Raw genomic sequence first — 19,839 nt, 5'->3', positions numbered from 1 at the left:
GAACCTATCACCGTTTCAGTGTGTGTTGGGCTACCAGCCAGTCCTGGCACCTTGGCATCCGAGTCAGACCAAGTCTCCTGCGGTGGAGAAGTGGGTGCAGCGCTCCAAGGAGACCTGGAGGGTCGTCCAGGAATCCCTCAAACAAGCCAGTGGACGGCAGAACAGAGGCCCCCATGTTTGTACCGGGTGACAGGGTCTGGCTCTCGACCCGAAACCTACCCCCCCGCTTGCCCTGCCGGAAGCTGGGGCCGCAGTGTGTGGGGCCCTTCAAAGTCCTGAGGAGGATAAACAAGGTGTGTTATAGATGACAACTCCCTTCCTATTATCGCATTAACCCCTCGTTTCATGTGTCTCTCCTCAGGCCGGTGGTAGCTGGTCCCCTGCAGGACGGTGAGGTTCCGGAGGTCCCTCCGCCCTGTCTGGACATCGAGAAGTCCCCGGCGTACATGATACGGGCCATTCTGGACTCGAGACGCTGGGTGAGGGGCCTGCAGTACCTTGTGGACTGGAAGGGGTACGGTCCGGAGGAGAGGTGCTGGGTACCGGTGGGGGACATCTTGGACCCGTCACTGTTGAGGGAGTTCCATCGCCTCCATCCGGATCGCCCTGCGCCTCGCCCTGCGCCTCGCCCTCGAGGCCGGTGTCGGCGCGCGTCAGGGGGGGGGGGGGTTTGGGGGGGGTAGCGCCGGCGGTTGTTGTCACTGTCGCTCGGCGGTTGTCGTCACCGGCCTACTAGCTGCCACTGATCCCTTTTCCCCGTTTTCTGTTTATTAGTTGCACCTGTGTTTAGTTTAGGCTAATTGGTTGGGCTTTATTTACCAGCCGGCCCACCTGCTGGTTGTGCGGGATTATTTCAGTGTACGTGTGTACACGGCTGTAGGTCACGGTTGTCCGTGTGTTTGTATTTTGCTGGACTGTTTAAGTTCCCTGTGTTTGAGGCATTTGTTTGGGTTGGCGTCGTTTTACCGTTGTGGTGCATTAAAAGTAGCGCTACCCTGAACTCTCTGCTTCCTGCGCCTGACTTCTTCCTCCACTACACCCCGGGCGTTACAGAGACCTACTTGGTGTTCTATTGCTGAGGCAGGCTCTCGAAACGAACCACACAAACTTTATACTATAAGTAAGAACTTTGTTTACCTTTTCTTAGGTAAACCTATTACACCTGTTTGTGTAATTTGTCCAAAAAGACCCATCTGCAACCACAGAGTTTTCCACTGTTCATTGGTCCCTTGTAGCCACTCCTGGCAAGCTCACCATTTATGTCGTAGAAATCTTGGTCCAAAAATATTTCTCAGATACCGGAACTTGTGAATTCAAATAGACTTTATTACAAAGTATCAAGCCGAGCTGGTCCATGGAGCAACCAACTTCCCCAGTCTCAGCACACTCATTTTATACATTTTCATCCTTCCATCACATACAATGGAGGCAAAAAAGTATTTAATCAGACACCAATTGTGCAAGTTCTCCCACTTACAAAGATGAGAGAGGCCTGTAATTTTCATCATAGGTACACTTCAACTATGACAGACAAAATGAGAAAGAAAATCCAGAAAATCACATTGTAGAATTTTTTATGAATTTATTTGCAAATTATGGTGGAAAATAAGTATTTGGTCACCTACAAACAAGCAAGATTTCTGGCTCTCACAGACCTGTAACTTCTTCTTTAAGAGGCTCCTCTGTCCTCCACTCGTTACCTGTATTAATGGCACCTGTTTAAACTTGTTATCAGTATAAAAGACTCTTGTCCACAACCTCAAACAGTCACACTCCAAACTCCACTACGGCCAAGACCAAAGAGCTGTCAAAGGACACCAGAAACAAAATTGTAGACCTGCACCAGGCTGGGAAGACTGAATCTGCAATAGGTAAGCAGCTTGGTTTGAAGAAATCAACTGTGGGAGCAATTATTAGGAAATGGAAGACATACAAAAGACCACGGATAATCTCCCTCGATCTGGGGCTCCACGCAAGATCTCACACCGTGGGATTAAAATGATCACAAGAACGGTGAGCAAAAATCCCAGAACCACACGGGGGGACCTAGTGAATGACCTGCAGAGAGCTGGGACCAAAGTAACAAAGCCTACCATCAGTAACACACTACTCAAATCCTGCAGTGCCAGACGTGTCCCCCTGCTTAAGCCAGTACATGTCCAGGCCCGTCTGAAGTTTGCTAGAGAGCATTTGGATGATCTGGCCACTCTACCGTAAAGCCCAGCTCTACGGCTTAAAGTGGTCCTATGGACAGATACTCCAATCTCCGCTGTGGGGCTTTGTAGCTCCTTCAGGGTTATCTTTGGTCTCTTTGTTGCCTCTCTGATTAATGCCCTCCTTGCCTGGTCTGTGAGTTTTGGTGGGCGGCCCTCTCTTGGCAGGTTTGTTGTGGTGTCATTTTCCATTTCTAATAATGGATTTAATAGTGCTCCGTGGGATGTTCAAAGTTTAAAATATTTTTTATAATCCAACCCTGATCTGTACTTCTCCACAACTTTGTCCCTGACCTGTTTGGAGAGCTCCTTGGTCTTCATGATGCAGCTTGCTTGGTGGTGCCCTTTGCTTAGTGGTGTTGCAGACTCTGGGGCCTTTCAGAACAGGTGTATATATACTGAGATCATGTGACAGCTCATGTGACACTTAGATTGCACACAGGTGGACTTTAATTAATTATGTGACTTCTGAAGGTAATTGGTTGCACCAGATCTTATTTAGGGGCTTCATAGCAAAGGGGGTGAATACATATACACGCACAACTTTACCAGATTTTTGTTTAGAATTTGGGGATTTTTTTTCATTTCACTTCACCAATTTGGACTATTTTGTGTATGTCCATTACATGAAATCCGAATAAAAATCAATTTAAATTACAGGTTGTAATGCAACAAAATAGGAAAAACGCCAAGGGGGTGAATACTTTTGCAAGGCACTGTATGTAATGTTACGTACAAAAATAAAAACAAGGACCACAATGGAAATAAGTCTGACTTTATTCTGCCATCCCGGTCACATTTTAAAAAATGTATGCACTCTGTATACAGTGCATTTGGAAAGTATTCAGACCCCTTCAGTTTTTCCACATTTTGTTACTGTCACGCCCTGACCATAAGAGCCCTTGTTTCTCTATGGTGTAGTAGGTCAGGGCGTGACTAGGGGGTATGCTAGTTTATATTTTCTATGTTGGTGTTTTGTGTGATTCCCAATTAGAGGCAGCTGGTAATCGTTGTCTCTAATTGGAGATCATATTTAAGTAGCTATTTTTCCCACCTGTGTTTGTGGGATATTGTTTTGTGTTTCTGCACCACGTAGCCACGTTTAGTTGTTTGTTTATTGATTTATTGTTTTTTCTTTAAGTTTCACTTTCCAATAAATATGTGGAACTCAACATCCGCTGCGCCTTGGTCCCGTTCTTACGACAACCGTGACAGTTAGTTAAAGCCTTAATCTAAAATTGATTAAATAGATTTTTCCATCATCAATCTACACACATTGTTTTTCTAATTTATTAAAAATAAACTGAAATTTTACATGAGCATTCAGACCCTTTACTCAGTACTTTGTTGAAGCACCTTTGGCAATGATTACAGCCTCAAGTCTTCTTTGGTATGACGCTACAAGCTTGGCACACCTGTATTTGGGGAGTTTCTCTCATTCTTCTCTGCAGATCCTCTCAAGCTCTGTCAGGTTGGATGGGGAGCGTCACTGCACAGCTATTTTCAGGTCTTTCCAGAGATGTTCAATCGAGTTCAAGTCTGGGCTTTGGCTAGGCCATTCGAGGACATTTCGAGACTTGTCCCGAAGCCACTCCTGCATCGTCTTGGCTGTGTGCTTAGGGTCGTTGTCCTGTTGGAAGGTGAACCGTTAGCCCAGTCTGTGGTTGTGAGCGCTCTGGAGCGCTCCAAGTGGGCTGTCATGTGCCTTTTACTGAGGAGTGGCATTCGGCTGGCCACTCTACCATAAAGGCCTGATTGGTGGAGTGTTGCAGAGATGGTTGTCTTTCTGGAAGGTTCTCCCATCTCCACAGAGGAACTCTGGAGCTCTATCAGAGTGACCATTGGGTTCTTGGTCACTTCCCTGACCTATGCCCTTCTCCCCTGATTGCTAAGTTTGGCCAGGAGGCCAGCTCTAGCAAGAGTCTTGGTGGTTCCAAACTTCTTCCATTTAAGAATGTTGGAGACCACTGTTTTCTTGGACCTTTAATGCTACAGAAAGTTTTGGGTACCCTTCCCCGGATCTGTGCCTCGACACAATCCTATCTTGGAGCTCTACAGACAATTCCTTCAACCCCATGGCTTGGTTTTTGCTCTGACATGCACTGTCAACTGTAGGGCCTTATATAGACAGGTGTGTGTGTGCCTTTCCAAATCATGTCCAATCAATTGAATTTACCACAGGTGGACGACAATTAAGTTGTAGAAACATCTCAAGGATGATCAATGGAAACAGGATGCACCTGAGCTCAATTTTAATTCTCATAGCAAAGGGTCTTAATACTTATGTAACTAAGGTTATTTAAAAAAAATAATAATACTTCCACAAATTTCAAGAAACCTGTTATTGCTGTCATTATGGGGTATCTGTGTAGATTGATACATTGTTTTATCCATTTTAGAATAAGGCTGTAATGTAACAATGTATGGGAATAGTCAAGGGGTTTGAATACTTTTCCGAATGCACTGTATAATCATTTAAAAAAAACTTTAGCTAGCGTTTGCTACAGCCTATATCAATGAGCGTTAGCATTCTAGCGTACAACTACTGCATCCAAAATAGTTATTTATTAAAGACCACAAACAAATCTAATCTTAGCAACTGTTCAAGCTAGAATCAAAACATAATTGTAAGCATAAGAGAAACCCAACATTTTATTTTGTTTAGAAGTAGCCTAATATAAACGTAAATGTAGGCTGTTTAATGGGCGTAATAATATAAATTGTCACTTTTGCCACGAGTACTATCGTGCAAAAAAATAATTACCCTTTGTTTTACCTATAATATTATTTCAGACTCTTCAGGCAAGGTTTTCCATAGTTGAGTTTGTGTGGCTTTGTTCTGCTGTCTGTATTACTGCGGGGAAACAAGGCGCATCTCTGCAGCGGGCCCTACTCGCTCCTCTCCACTTGGCGCAAGCGCGCTGGCTCCTCTGTGCGCTCTGTACCGTGTGTTTGCATTGTGTCAGAACTGCCGGCGAGCTTTAAAATATTTCCAAGCCTTCCAACCGCGGCAATGTCGGGCAGGTCGGTACGAGCCGAGACTCGAAGCAGGGCGAAAGATGACATCAAGCGGGTTATGGCCGCGATTGAGAAAGTACGGAAATGGTAAGACAGAGGGGAAAAAACACCATTCGTTAACAAACATGAGAAAAAGCCTTGCCTGTTTTGAGAGGGAAATTGAACGAATGAGCATGCGATTGAAATATGGGATTTAGGACAGCATCTCTACTCATGTGCGCAGGGCGCACTCGTGGTGTGCGTGGCTACGTATATCGAGTAGCCTACAAACCGAGATCCCTATTATTCTAGAGAATTTCCCACCAAGGTTTAATGTGGGTTAAACCCAGAAGCCATTTCGTTGCAGTCACATGAAGCCATTCCTTTCTCCTAGCTGCTGTAGTGGGAGAGAGCCGACAGAACACTGACTCGACGCAAATCATTCATTAACACACTTCAGGACTATGACAAGTGCGCTCTAGAGCCGGAGTAGTTTTTAGACCGTCTGGAGTTTTAAATTAAGCGCTTTGGGTCGCCCTTTAGGTCGAACAGAGATTGCGCGGTGGGGTCTGGGAGAGGGAGAGCGTAGGACTACTGGATTGCTGAACAAGCAGTCAGTCTCAGGGTTTTACAAATAGAAATAACACTGGAATTTTTTACATTTTATTTCAAAATTATGTTTATGAACTTTATATCAAGGCAACATTTATTTTCACCAGTGGATTCGTTTTATGAATTAAAAGTGAGATTCTGCACCCATGTCTCCATTAAATAGAGTAATTCTGCAAAATAATTGAAAAGATAGGACATTTTTTAAGGTCATTTGCAAATTACAGTTAGGAAACTTTCGAGATGGAAAGAATGTAAACAAATTCTAATAGCTTACTTCAGTTTGTTTTCATATGGATATGTTTACTTGTACCCCTTGAATCAAAACTATTTAGATTTTCAATTGTAATAGGCCCACATTTGTATTGGATCACGTTTGCTATTGCAAAAATGTAATACTATTTTATTATTATAATGCAAAAAGTCCTATTTTTTTTAACCTTTTATTTAACTAGGCAAGTCAGTTAACAAATTCATATTTACAATGACTGCCTACTCCGGGCCAAACCCGGATGACGCTGGGCCAATTGTGCGCGGCCCTATGGGACTCCCAATCACGGCCGGTTGTGATAGAGCCTGGAATCGAACCGGGGTCTGTAGTGGCGCCTCTAGCACTGAGATGAAGTGCCTTAGACTGCTGCGCTACTCGAGTATAAACCAGGAGTGATAGGAACTATGTTATTCTATAACAAAAGTCTGGGACTGTCTCCTCTCCATATTGTTGTTTATTTCCGACTGAACTTAGTCTGTATTGTGTTTTGTGGGATGCCCTGAGAGAGCTGTTATCACTAAAGGAACATTGAATGCGAATCAAATTGAACCATTTAAATAATTGTGTGTGTGCGTGTGTCTCTCTCTACCAGGGAGAAGAAATGGGTGACAGTTGGAGACACATCCCTGAGGATCTTCAAGTGGGTTCCAGTGACTGAGCCCAAAACAGCAGATGAAGTACATAATACACAGCCCACCACACCACAGCCCACCACACACACCACCAAACCACAGCCCACCACACACACCACCATACCACACCACAGCCCACCACAGCCCACCACACCACAGCCCACCACACACACCACCACACCACAGCCCACCACACACACCACCAAACCACAGCCCACCACAGCCCACCACACCACAGCCCACCACACACACCACCAAACCACAGCCCATCACACACACCACCATACCACACCACAGCCCACACACACACCACCACACCACAGCCCACCACACACACCACCACACCACAGCCCGTGTGTCTAGTTCAGTGTCTAGTTCTTTTATAGAATTCTCTCAGCATCTCAAACTCATGTCACGTCATTGTGTTGTATGTAAACAGTATTTCTGCCCCTGTCTGTTGTCTTGCAGAAGAAGAAGGGGAAGGATGAGAAGTATGGGTCAGAATTGACCACACCAGAGAACAGCTCTTCTCCTGGGATGATGGACATGAATGGTGGGTAAAGCTCAATTCAGAGTCCATAGCTGCGAAACTCTGACAAACGGTCCATTATTACATATTGGCTGTTATCTAGTGGCCGCCATATCTCAAAGTAAATAACACGGCTCCGCAGCTTTGAACTCTGTAGGACGCTTAACGTGCAGTGTGTGGGTCAGTGTGTATGCCTTGTGGACCCATGATGGAGTTAAAGGTTAAACAAATGTAAAAACCTTCTGTCTTCTTCCCTCTCCCCTTCTTTTTCTCAGACGACAACAGTAACCAGAGTTCTATCGCTGAATCCTCCCCCGTCAAACAGGAAACCAGCACTAGCCCAGCCCCCGAACCCACCACCGTATCCCATGGCGACAACAGTGAGGCCAAGAGCGACCAGAGCCCTGACTGCAAGAGGGGTGAGACACACTACCACTACCACCAACATGGGGAATCACACTCAAATTCCCAGTCTGAAATCCCCTTCTGTAGTGGCCCATCCATACACTTTTAATAGAACTGGATGCGTGAACCCTGTGGTAGGGTTTAGTGTTTCTTCAATTGCTGTTTGGTTAGCTGGAGAGCTCCAGTCGTTAGGCCTGAAGTTACAGGGCTGTACTCAGAGGCTCATCACGCTGGGAGACTGTGGGAGAGAGAGAGAAGGAGAAAGGGTTATCTTTTCTATCCCGCTGAGAGAGAGAGGGAGTGCAGCTGTGACCAGACCCTCGAGGCTTCAACTGCCAACCCTCCATCTGCACCCCTGCTAACAAGAGACCTCTCTCAGCATGGTACAAAATAGAACTCTCTCTCTTTATCCCCTCTTTCACTCTTTTTCTCTTTCTCCTCCTCTTTCTCTCTTTTCGTCTGTCTCTCTCTCTCTCCCCCTCTCCTTTTCTCTCTCTACCCCATCACTCTTTCTCTCTCTCTCTCTCTACGCCCTCTCTTTTTCTCTCTCTCCCCCTCTCTTTTTCTCTCTCTCTCTACCCCCTCTATCTCTCTATAGCCCTCTCTTTCTCTACCCCCCTCTCTCTCTACCTCTCTCTTTCAAGTATGCCTATATTTATTACTCTCTCCCAGACATGCCTTTTTATCTGAGCACAAGTAATTACTCCATATCATCACACAGGAGCATTAATCTGTTACAGTTGCCCTTGAGTTGTTTACAAGTAGCAAATAAAAGTGTAAACATGAACATCAACAGTAGGTCTTGTTACAGAAATAATGCATGATTTATCTGGGCCTTTGGTAGCGGCCTTTACTGGTTCTAACAGCAGAAACATAAACTTGCTGCCAGCTCTTAGCAAACCTTTGGAAAAAAAATGTGTTTGACCAAATACAATGCTATTTCTCTGTAAACAATTTAACAACAGGCTTTCACCATGCTTATAGAGAAGTGCACTCAATATGCACTGCACTGACACAAATGACTGATGATTGTTTGAAAGAAATTGATAATAATATGTTTGTGGGGCTGTACAGTTAGATGTCAGTGTAGCCTTTGATATTATTGACCATAACCTGTTGTTGAAAAAACGCATGTGTTATGGCTTTTCAACCTCTGCCATATCGAGGATTCAGAGATATCTATCTAATATAACTCAAATAATGGAAGCTTCTATAACGTCAAACATGCAAATTGTGGTGTACCACAGGGCAGCTCTCTGGGCCCTCTACTCTTTTCTATTTTTACCAATGACCTGCCACTGGCATTGAACAAAGCATGTGTGTCCACGTATGCGGTTGATTAAACCATATACACATCAGCAACCACAGCTAATGAAGTCACTGAAACTCTTAAGAAAGAGTTACAGTCTGTTTTGGAATTGGTGGCCAGTCCTGAATATCTAAAACTAAGAGCATTGTATTTGGTACAAATCATTCCCTACGTTCTAGACCTCAGAATCTGGTAATGAATGGTGTGGCTGTTGAACAAGCTGAGGAGACTAAATTACTTGGCCTTACCTTATATTGTAAACTGTCATGGTCAAAACATATAGATTCAATGGTTGTAAAGATGGTAAGAGGTCTATCTGTAATAAAGAGATGCTCTGCTTTTTTTGACACCACACTCCAAAAAGCAAGTCCTGCAGGCTCTAGTTTTGTCTAATCTTGATTATTGTCCAGTTGTGTGGTCGAGTGCTGCAAGGAAAGACCTAGTTAAGCTGCAGCTGGCCCAGAACAGAGTGGCACGTCTTGCTCTTCATTGTAATCAGAGGGCTGATGTAAATACTATGCATGACAGTCTCTCTTGGCTAAGAGGTGAGGAGAGACTGACTGCATCACTTATTTTTATAAGAAAAATGTATGTGTTGAAAATCCCAAATTGTTTGCATAGTCAACTTACACACAGCTCTGACACACAAACTTACCCCACCAAACATGCCACCAGGGGTCTTTTTACAGCCCCCAAATCCAGAACAAACTCAAAAAAGTGTACAATATCATATAGAGCCATTATTGCATGGAACTCCATTCCATCTCCATATTGCTCAAGTGAACAGCAAACCTATTTGACCGAGAGAGTTTGTGTGTGTATATAATGATATGTAGGCTACATGTGGCTTTTTTTATGTAGTTCAGTTCTTGAGATGTTGTCTATTAATGTTCTCTATTATGTCATGTTTTAATGTTCTTTGTGGACCCCGGGAAGAGTAGCTGCTGCTTTTGGGGATCAGTAGCAACAGCTAATGGGGATCATACCAAAATACCAATACTAATTGATGTTCAAATATACAAATCAAATGTATTTCTAAAGCCCTTACACCAGAAGATGTCACAAAGTGCTACACAGAAACCCAACCTAAAACCCCAAAGAGCAAGCAATGCAGATTTACAGACAGTCATTCAACAGTTGAAGATCTGACAGTGACTGGTTTAATAGGTATTTAATATGGTGTGTTATTGTGTGTTTGGTGCAGTGAAGAGCAACCCATCAGAGAGGGACAAGAGAGACAGCAGCCAGACTTCCTCGGGAGAAAAGGAGACCTCAAACAGCCGCAAAGCCACTCTGGTACTCTACTCTATATTCTACCATATACCCTGGCCAGTCTGGTACTCTATATTCTACTCTTCCTCCACAAATAATATGAGTGGCATGAGGGCCTCCTTAAAAATCAAAGCCTCCTTAATCTCTTTTTATCCCATCCACATTTTTAATTGAATAAATGGACAAATTGATTTCCTCAGATATGGTTGTGTTTGTATGTTCGTCTGTTTGTTGGCAGGATCCGGAGGAAGAGGCTCCTCGCAGTAAGAAGAACAAGCAGGAGTCTCCATCTCAGGACTACGAGGAGAAATAGTCACACTGCATCCTTTCTTCTCTCTATCCTCTTCCTCCCCCACGTAGCCCCTAACACTCCTCTGACAGAGGGAGAAAGGACTTTACCTCCCTTCACTGAGCCCCTCTTCTCTTCTTCCACACTCACTAATGCCAAGAATAGCTCTGTGATCCAGCCTGTTATCTCCTCCATGACCAGGGGTTGCGCAGTGTGCTCAGCTCAGCCCAGAAGAGAAAAACACTACGGCGTCTCAAAATGGACAAACTGCTATTGACGCTTTTTCTCGTTTTTTTTAAGCAAAGGTCTTTTAAGGGAGTATGCAAGCACACTCGTTCTGTTTGGCTAGCCGAGTTCGGCTAAGCACCAGCCGAACTGAAGCATGCTGACGCCTTAAGGGCATCTTCTAACCCAAGAGCCACGTCAAACCTCCCCCTAACTCACCTCTGGTTGATACAGTGTTTGTTTAGGTCAGTTTCCAGTTGTTACGTTTAGTTTTGGGGTTGTTTTTTTTAGCTCAGGAGGGTCAATGCACTGCTAAGATATAATGTCACACAAACAACACACCGTGGTTTTACTGCTGCTGTACTGGGTGTGGATTTGTGTCTTTTTTTTACAAAATGGCTTGTGAAAGTATTCACCCCCTTGGCATTTTTCCTATTTTGTTGCCTTATAACCTGGAATTAAAATTTATTTTTGGGGGGTTTGTATTAGAGGTTGACCGATTATGATTTTTCAAGGCCAATACCGATTTATTAGAGGTCCAAAAAAAGCCGATACCGATTAATTGGACGATTTACATTTTTTACAATGTATTTATTTATTTATTTGTAATAATGACAACTACAGCAATACTGAATGAACACTTATTTTAACTTAATATACACTGCTCAAAAAAATAAAGGGAACATTAAAATAACACATCCTAGATCTGAATGAATGAAATATTCTTATTACATACTTTTTTCTTTACATAGTTGAATGTGCTGACAACAAAATCACACAAAAATTATCAATGGAAATCAAATTTATCAACCCTTGGAGGTCTGGATTTGGAGTCACACTCAAAATTAAAGTGGAAAACCACACTACAGGCTGATCCAACTTTGATGTAATGTCCTTAAAACAAGTCAAAATGAGGCTCAGTAGTGTGTGTGGCCTCCACGTGCCTGTATGACCTCCCTACAACGCCTGGGCATGCTCCTGATGAGGTGGCGGATGGTCTCCTGAGGGATCTCCTCCCAGACCTGGACTAAAGCATCCGCTAACTCCTGGACAGTCTGAGGTGCAACGTGGCGTTGGTGGATGGAGCGAGACATGATGTCCCAGATGTGCTCAATTGGATTCAGGTCTGGGAAACGGGCGGGCCAGTCCATAGCATCAATGCCTTCCTCTTGCAGGAACTGCTGACACACTCCAGCCACATGAGGTCTAGCATTGTCTTGCATTAGGAGGAACCCAGGGCCAACCGCACCAGCATATGGTCTCACAAGGGGTCTGAGGATCTCATCTCGGTACCTAATGGCAGTCAGGCTACCTCTGGCGAGCACATGGAGGGCTGTGCGGCCCCCCAAAGAAATGCCACCCCACACCATGACTGACCCACCGCCAAACCAGTCATGCTGGAGGATGTTGCAGGCAGCAGAACGTTCTCCACGGCGTCGCCAGACTGTCACGTCTGTCACGTGCTCAATGTGAACTTGCTTTCATCTATGAAGAGCACAGGGCGCCAGTGGCGAATTTGCCAATCTTGGTGTTCTCTGGCAAATGCCAAACGTCCTGCACGGTGTTGGGCTGTAAGCACAACCCCCACCTGTGGACGTCGGGCCCTCATACCACCCTCATGGAGTCTGTTTCTGACCGTTTGAGCAGACACATGCACATTTGTGGCCTGCTGGAGGTCATTTTGCAGGGCACTGGCAGTGCTCCTCCTGCTCCTCCTTGCACAAAGACGGAGGTAGCGGTCCTGCTGCTGGGTTGTTTCCCTCCTACGGCCTCCTCCTCGTCTCCTGATGTACTGGCCTGTCTCCTGGTAGCGCCTCCATGCTCTGGACACTACGCTGACAGACACAGCAAACCATCTTGCCACAGCTTGCATTGATGTGCCATCCTGGATGAACTGCACTACCTGAGCCACTTGTGTGGGTTGTAGACTCCGTCTCATGCTACCACTAGAGTGAAAGCACCGCCAGCATTCAAAAGTGACCAAAACATCAGCCAGGAAGCATAGGAACTGAGAAGTGGTCTGTGGTTATCACCTACAGAACCACTCCTTTATTGGGGGTGTCTTGCTAATTGCCTATAATTTCCACCTGTTGTCTATTCCATTTGCACAACAGCATGTGAAATGTATTGTCAATCAGTGTTGCTTCCTAAGTGGACAGTTTGATTTCACAGAAGTGTGATTGACTTGGAGTTACATTGTGTTGTATAAGTGTTCCCTTTATTTTTTTGAGCAGTGTAATACATCAATAAAATCAATTTAGCCTCAAATAAATAATGAAACGTTCAATTTGGTTTAAATAATACAAAACAAAGTGTTGGAGAAGGAAGTAAAAGTGTGCATTGTAAAAAAGCTAACGTTTAAGTTCCTTGCTCAGAACATATGAAAGCTGGTGGTTCCTTTTAACACGAGTCTTCAATATTCCCAGGTAAGAAGTTTTAGGTTGTAGTTATTATAGGACTATTTCTCTCTATACCTTTGACTATTGATGTTTTTATAGGCACTTTAGTATTGCCAGTGTAGCAGTATAGCTTCCGTCCCTCTCCTCGCCCCTACCTGGACTCGAACCAGGAACACATCGACAACAGCCACCCTCGAAGCATCGTTACCTATCGCTCCACAAAAGCCGTGGCCCTTGCAGAGCAAGGAGAACTACTTCAAGGTCTCAGAGCCTCATGTGGCTTAGCGCGCACCCTGCTAACTGGCTAGCCATTTCACATCGGTTACACCAGCCTAATCTTGGGAGTTGATAGGCTTGAAGTCATAAACCGCTCAATGCTTCAAGCACAGCGAAGAGCTGCTAGCAAATGCACGAAAGTGCTGTTTGAATGAACGCTTACGAGCCTCCTGCTGCCTACCACCACTCAGTCAGACTGCTCTATCAAATATCAAATCATAGACTTAATTATAACATAATAACACACAGAAATACGAGCCTTAGGTCATTAATATGGTCAAATCCGGAAACTATAATTTTGTTGAAGGAATTTAATTCCTCTGTTTTAATTCCCAATCAAAATTAAACACTCTGTCAATGCATAAGGATTTGTATGACCCTTATTTTATAGGAATGGACAGAGCCCCAGTCTTAAAAGTCAAGTAACAGCCTTTAATTCAAGAGAGTACTGAGTTCATACACATTTTACCACAGATTATAAACTGAAAATGACGTCAGCGTTTTCTAAATGTTCCATCTCTTCTTGACACTGGTAGAAAGGCCCTATAGTTCTCAAGCCTTCCCTCCTCGCCTAGAGCCAAGGTCAGTCAGTGTAGATAAGCATTCTAGACAGTCCGGAGATAGTTCATTCATTTGTACAAAGGAACAGACTGTCATTGTTCTAACTTTTGCCCACGTTCACGCACCTTCGTTCCAGTACCAAGGCTGTGTCTCAAGCCTTCCCACATCCGTCTCCCTACCAATTTAATATGATTTACGAGTCAAGGTTTTCTTGTGTAGATAAGCATTCTAGCCAGTCTGATTCATTTGTACCAATGAACAGACCGTCATTGTTACTAAACTCTTGACCACATTCACTTCAGTACTGGGATCAGATAAGAAAATTAATACATATACAGTAACATTTAGTATTCTGATTAGTACATACATAGTAACATATTAGTATTCGGAATAGTCAGTCCTGATTGAAATGCATACATAATTAGTCATCATTGATAAAAATTCCCTTAACAAATTTAGAAAACAAAACGTTTATTCTTTCAGTGAAATACGGAACCATTCCATATTTTATCTAACGGGTGGCATCCCTAAGTCTAAATATTGCTGATACATTGTACAACCTTAAATTATAATTATAATTATGTACAATTCTGGCAAATTAATTACGGTATTTGTTAGGAATAAATGGTCTTCACACAGTTCGCAACGAGCCAGGTGGCCCAAACTGCTGCATATACCCTGACTGCTTCCACGGAACGCAAGAGAATGACACAATTTCCATAGTTAAAATAAATTCATGTTAGCAGGCAATATTAACTAAATATGCAGGTTTAAAAATATATACTTGTGTATTGATTTTAAGAAGGACGATGATGTTTATGGTTAGGTACACATTGGTGCAACGACAGTGCTTTTTTTGCGCTTGTTTAATCACCCGTTTGGCGAAGTAGGCTGTGATTCAATGATAAATTAACAGGCACCACACCGATTATATTCAACGCAGAACACGCTAGATAAACTAGTAATATCAGCCATGTGTAGTTAACTAGTGATTATGTTAAGATGGATTGTTTTTTATAAGATAAGTTTAATGCTAGCTAGCAACTTACCTTGGCTTCTTGCTGCACTCGCGTAACAGGTAGTCAGCCTGCCACGCAGTCTCCTCGTGGAGTGCAATGTAAGGCAGGTGGTTAGAGCATTGGACTAGTAAAAAGAAGGTTGCAAGATCGAATCCCGAGTTGACACGGTAAAAATCTGTCATTCTGCCCCTGGACAAGGCAGTTAACCCACCATTCCTAGGCCGTCATTGAAAATAAGAATGTGCTCTTAACTGACTTGCCTAGTTAAATAAAGGTAAAAAAATAAAATAAAAATGTCGGCCACAATCGGTGTCTAAAAATGCAGATTACCGATTGCTATGAAAACTTGAAATCAGCCCTAATTAATTGGCCATTCCGATTAATCGTTCTACCTCTAGTTTGTATCAAGATGCCTAACACTGTGAAGATGCAAAATATTTTTTTATTGTGAAACAAACACGAAATAAGACAAAAAAACAGTCAATACTTCGTAGAGCCACCGTTTGCAGCAATTACAGCTGCAAGTCTCTTGGGGTATCAAATCAAATCACAAATCAAATGTATTTATATAGCTTCGTACATCAGCTGATATCTCAAAGTGCTGTACAGAAACCCAGCCTAAAACCCCAAACAGCAAGCAAAGCAGGTGTAGAAGCACGGTGGCTAGGAAAAACTCCCTAGAAAGGCCAAAACCTAGGAAGAAACCTAGAGAGGAACCAGGCTATGTGGGGTGGCCAGTCCTCTTCTGGCTGTGCTGGGTGGAGATTATAACAGAACATGGCTAAGGTGTTCGAATGTTCATAAATGACCAGCATGGTCCAATAATAATAAGGCAGAACAGTTGAAACTGGAGCAGCAGCACGGCCAGGTGGACTGGGGACAGCAAGGAGTCATCATGTCAGGTAGTCCTGAGGCATGGTCCTAGGGCTCAGGTCCTCCGAGAGAGAGAAAGAAAGATGGAATTAGAGAGAGCACACTTAAATTCACACAGGGCACCGAATAAGACAGGAGAAGTACTCCAGATATAACAAACTGACCCTAGCCCCCCGACACATAAACTACTGCAGCATAAATACTGGAGGCTGAGACAGGAGGGGTCAGGAGACACTGTGGCCCCATCTGAGGACACCCCCGGACAGGGCCAAACAGGAAGGATATAACCCCACCCACTTTGCCAAAGCACAGCCCCCACACCACTAGAGGGATATCTTCAACCACCAACTTACCATCCTGAGACAATCCTGAGTATAGCCCACAAAGATCTCCGCCACGGCACAACCCAAGGGGGGGGGGGGGGGCGTCAACCCAGACAGGAAGATCACGTCAGTGACTCAACCCACTCAAGTGACGCACCCCTCCCAGGGACGGTATGAAAGAGCCCCAGTAAGCCAGTGACTCAGCCCCTGTAATAGGGTTAGAGGCAGAGAATCCCAGTGGAACGAGGGGAACCGGCCAGGCAGAGACAGCAAGGGCGGTTCGTTGCTCCAGAGCCTTTCCGTTCACCTTCCCACTCCTGGGCCAGACTACACTCAATCATATGACCCACTGAAGAGATGAGTCTTCAGTAAAGACTTAAAGGTTGAGACCGAGTTTGCGTCTCTTACATGGGTAGGCAGACCATTCCATAAAAATGGAGCTCTATAGGAGAAAGCCCTGCTTCCCGCTGTTTGCTTAGAAATTCTAGGGACAATTAGGAGGCCTGTGTCTTGTGACCGTAGCGTATGTGTAGGTATGTACGGCAGGACCAAATCAGAGAGATGGGTAGGAGCAAGCCCATGTAATGCTTTGTAGGTTAGCAGTAAAACCTTGAAATCAGCCCTTGCCTTGCGAAAGTATTCGGCCCCCTTGAACTTTGCGACCTTTTGCCACATTTCAGGCTTCAAACATAAAGATATAAAACTGTTTTTTTTTTGTGAAGAATCAACAACAAGTGGGACACAATCATGAAGTGGAACGACATTTATTGGATATTTCAAACTTTTTTAACAAATCAAAAACTGAAAAATTGGGCGTGCAAAATTATTCAGCCCCCTTAAGTTAATACTTTGTAGCGCCACCTTTTGCAGCGATTACAGCTGTAAGTCGCTTGGGGTATGTCTCTATCAGTTTTGCACATCGAGATATTTTTTTTTCTCCCATTCCTCCTTGCAAAACAGCTCGAGCTCAGTGAGGTTGGATGGAGAGCATTTGTGAACAGCAGTTTTCAGTTCTTTCCACAGATTCTCGATTGGATTCAGGTCTGGACTTTGACTTGGCCATTCTAACACCTGGATATGTTAATTTTTTAACCATTCCATTGTAGATTTTGCTTTATGTTTTGGATCATTGTCTTGTTGGAAGACAAATCTCCGTCCCAGTCTCAGGTCTTTTGCAGACTCCATCAGGTTTTCTTCCAGAATGGTCCTGTATTTGGCTCCATCCATCTTCCCATCAATTTTAACCATCTTCCCTGTCCCTGCTGAAGAAAAGCAGGCCCAAACCATGATGCTGCCACCACCATGTTTGACAGTGGGGATGGTGTGTTCAGCTGTGTTGCTTTTACGCCAAACATAACGTTTTGCATTGTTGCCAAAAAGTTCAATTTTGGTTTCATCTGACCAGAGCACCTTCTTCCACATGTTTGGTGTGTCTTCCAGGTGGCTTGTGGCAAACTTTAAACAACACTTTTTATGGATATCTTTAAGAAATGGCTTTCTTCTTGCCACTCTTCCATAAAGGCCAGATTTGTGCAATATACGACTGATTGTTGTCCTATGGACAGAGTCCCCCACCTCAGCTGTAGATCTCTGCAGTTCATCCAGAGTGATCATGGGCCTCTTGGCTGCATCTCTGATCAGTCTTCTCCTTGTATGAGCTGAAAGTTTAGAGGGACGGCCAGGTCTTGGTAGATTTGCAGTGGTCTGATACTCCTTCCATTTCAATATTATCGCTTGCACAGTGCTCCTTGGGATGTTTAAAGCTTGGGAAATCTTTTTGTATCCAAATCCGGCTTTAAACTTCTTCACAACAGTATCTCGGACCTGCCTGGTGTGTTCCTTGTTCTTCATGATGCTCTCTGCGCTTTTAACGGACCTCTGAGACTATCACAGTGTAGGTGCATTTATACAGAGACTTGATTACACACAGGTGGATTGTATTTATCATCATTAGTCATTTAGGTCAACATTGGATCATTCAGAGATCCTCACTGAACTTCTGGAGAGAGTTTGCTGCACTGAAAGTAAAGGGGCTGAATAATTTTGCACGTCCAATTTTTCAGTTTTTGATTTGTTAAAAAAGTTTGAAATATCCAATAAATGTCGTTCCGCTTCATGATTGTGTCCCACTTGTTGTTGATTCTTCACAAAAAAATACAGTTTTATATCTTTACGTTTGAAGCCTGAAATGTGGCAAAAGCTCGCAAAGTTCAAGGGGGCCGAATACTTTCGCAAGGCACTGTATCTATATCCACAGTAAAACAAGTCCTATATCGACATAACCTGAATGGCCGCTCAATAAGGAAGAAGCCACTGCTCCAAAACCGCCATAAAAAAGCCAGACTACGGTTTGTAACTGCAAATGGTTTCAAAGATTGTACTTTTTGGAGAAATGTCCTCTGGTCTGATGAAACAAAAATAGAACTGTTTGACCATAATGACCATCGTTATGTTTGGAGGAAAAAGGGGGAGGCTTGCAAGCCGAAGAACACCATCCCAACCGTGAAGCACGGGGGTGGCCGCATCATGTTGTAGGGTTGCTTTGCTGCAAGAGGGACTGGTGCACTTCACAAAACAGATGGCTTCATGAGGCAGGAAAATGTGTGCATATATTGAAGCAACATCTCAAGACATCGGTCAGGAAGTTAAATCTTGTTTGCAAATGGGTCTTCCAAATGGACAATGACCCCAAGCATACTTCCAAAGTTGTGGCAAAATGGCTTAAGGACAACAAAGTCAAGGTATTGGAGTGGCCATCACAAAGCCCTGACCTCAATCCTATAGAAAATGTGTGGGCAGAACTGAAAATGCGTGTGTGAGCAAGGAGGCCTACAAACTTGACTCAGTTACTCCAGCTCTGTCTGGAAGAATGGGCCAAAATTCATCCAATTTATTGTGGGAAGCTTGTGGAAGGCTACCTGAATCGTATGACCCATGTTAAACAATTTAAAGGCAATGCTACCAAATACTAATTGAGTGTATGTAAACTTCTGACCCACTGGGAATGTGATGAAATAAATAAAAGCTGAAATAAGCAGTTTTCTCTACTATTATTCTCACATTTCACATTCTTCAAATAAAGTGGTGATCGTAACTGATCTAAGACAGGGAATTTTTTTTACCTGGATTAAGTGTCAGGAATTGTGAAAAACTGAGTTTAAATGTATTTGGCTAAGGTGTATGTAAACTTCAGACTTCAACTGTATGTTTTCCTGTAAGGACAGGCTTGTAGCGTAGGTAGGTTTTATCTGAGGGTGTGTTTTGGTTGCTATATTAAAATGTACTTCGTAGGTAAAACAGTTTAACTAATTAATAGTGCCAAGTTTTTATTTGCCTTAAGTTTTAAACATGTCACTGAGCTGACACTAAATAATTGTATTAAATATTTACAATGAACTATGAATGACAGGTTCAGTACATTTAAACTACAGAGTTGAGAATGGAGACTGTAACTGAATAACATCATGTAAAAACCGTCATTGTAGTTGACCAAGTTGGAATTTAGCTTGGATTCCATACTGTCTCTGGTGAAATTCTCAACTCTTTTGTGTTTATCATGTCTTTTGACAGGAAAGGAGCTGGTTAAACAACACAGACTGGCACCCAGGTTAGTGGGAAGCTGCTGACTCTCAAAGTC

General features: G+C 43.7%; 1 protein-coding gene across 1 annotated transcript; it reads left to right on the top strand.

Moving 5' to 3' along the window:
• The first annotated feature begins 5,124 nt into the window (after window positions 1-5,124).
• Window positions 5,125-13,788, top strand: LOC110537086 (B-cell CLL/lymphoma 7 protein family member A-like). The gene is made up of 6 exons (XM_021622851.3): window positions 5,125-5,318; window positions 6,683-6,767; window positions 7,191-7,275; window positions 7,527-7,670; window positions 10,170-10,261; window positions 10,476-13,788. The coding sequence occupies exons 1-6, from the start codon at window positions 5,227-5,229 to the stop codon at window positions 10,548-10,550; spliced, it is 573 nt and encodes a 190-aa protein (XP_021478526.2). The 5' UTR covers window positions 5,125-5,226; the 3' UTR covers window positions 10,551-13,788.
• The last annotated feature ends 6,051 nt before the right edge of the window (window positions 13,789-19,839 follow it).

Source organism: Oncorhynchus mykiss, chromosome 12 (assembly GCF_057628025.1).
Source record: "Oncorhynchus mykiss isolate SJ-2025 chromosome 12, ASM5762802v1, whole genome shotgun sequence".
In the NCBI taxonomy this organism is placed as follows: domain Eukaryota; kingdom Metazoa; phylum Chordata; class Actinopteri; order Salmoniformes; family Salmonidae; genus Oncorhynchus; species Oncorhynchus mykiss.
Note: the sequence above shows the minus strand (reverse complement) of the source record. Positions and strands in the feature narration are given on the sequence as shown.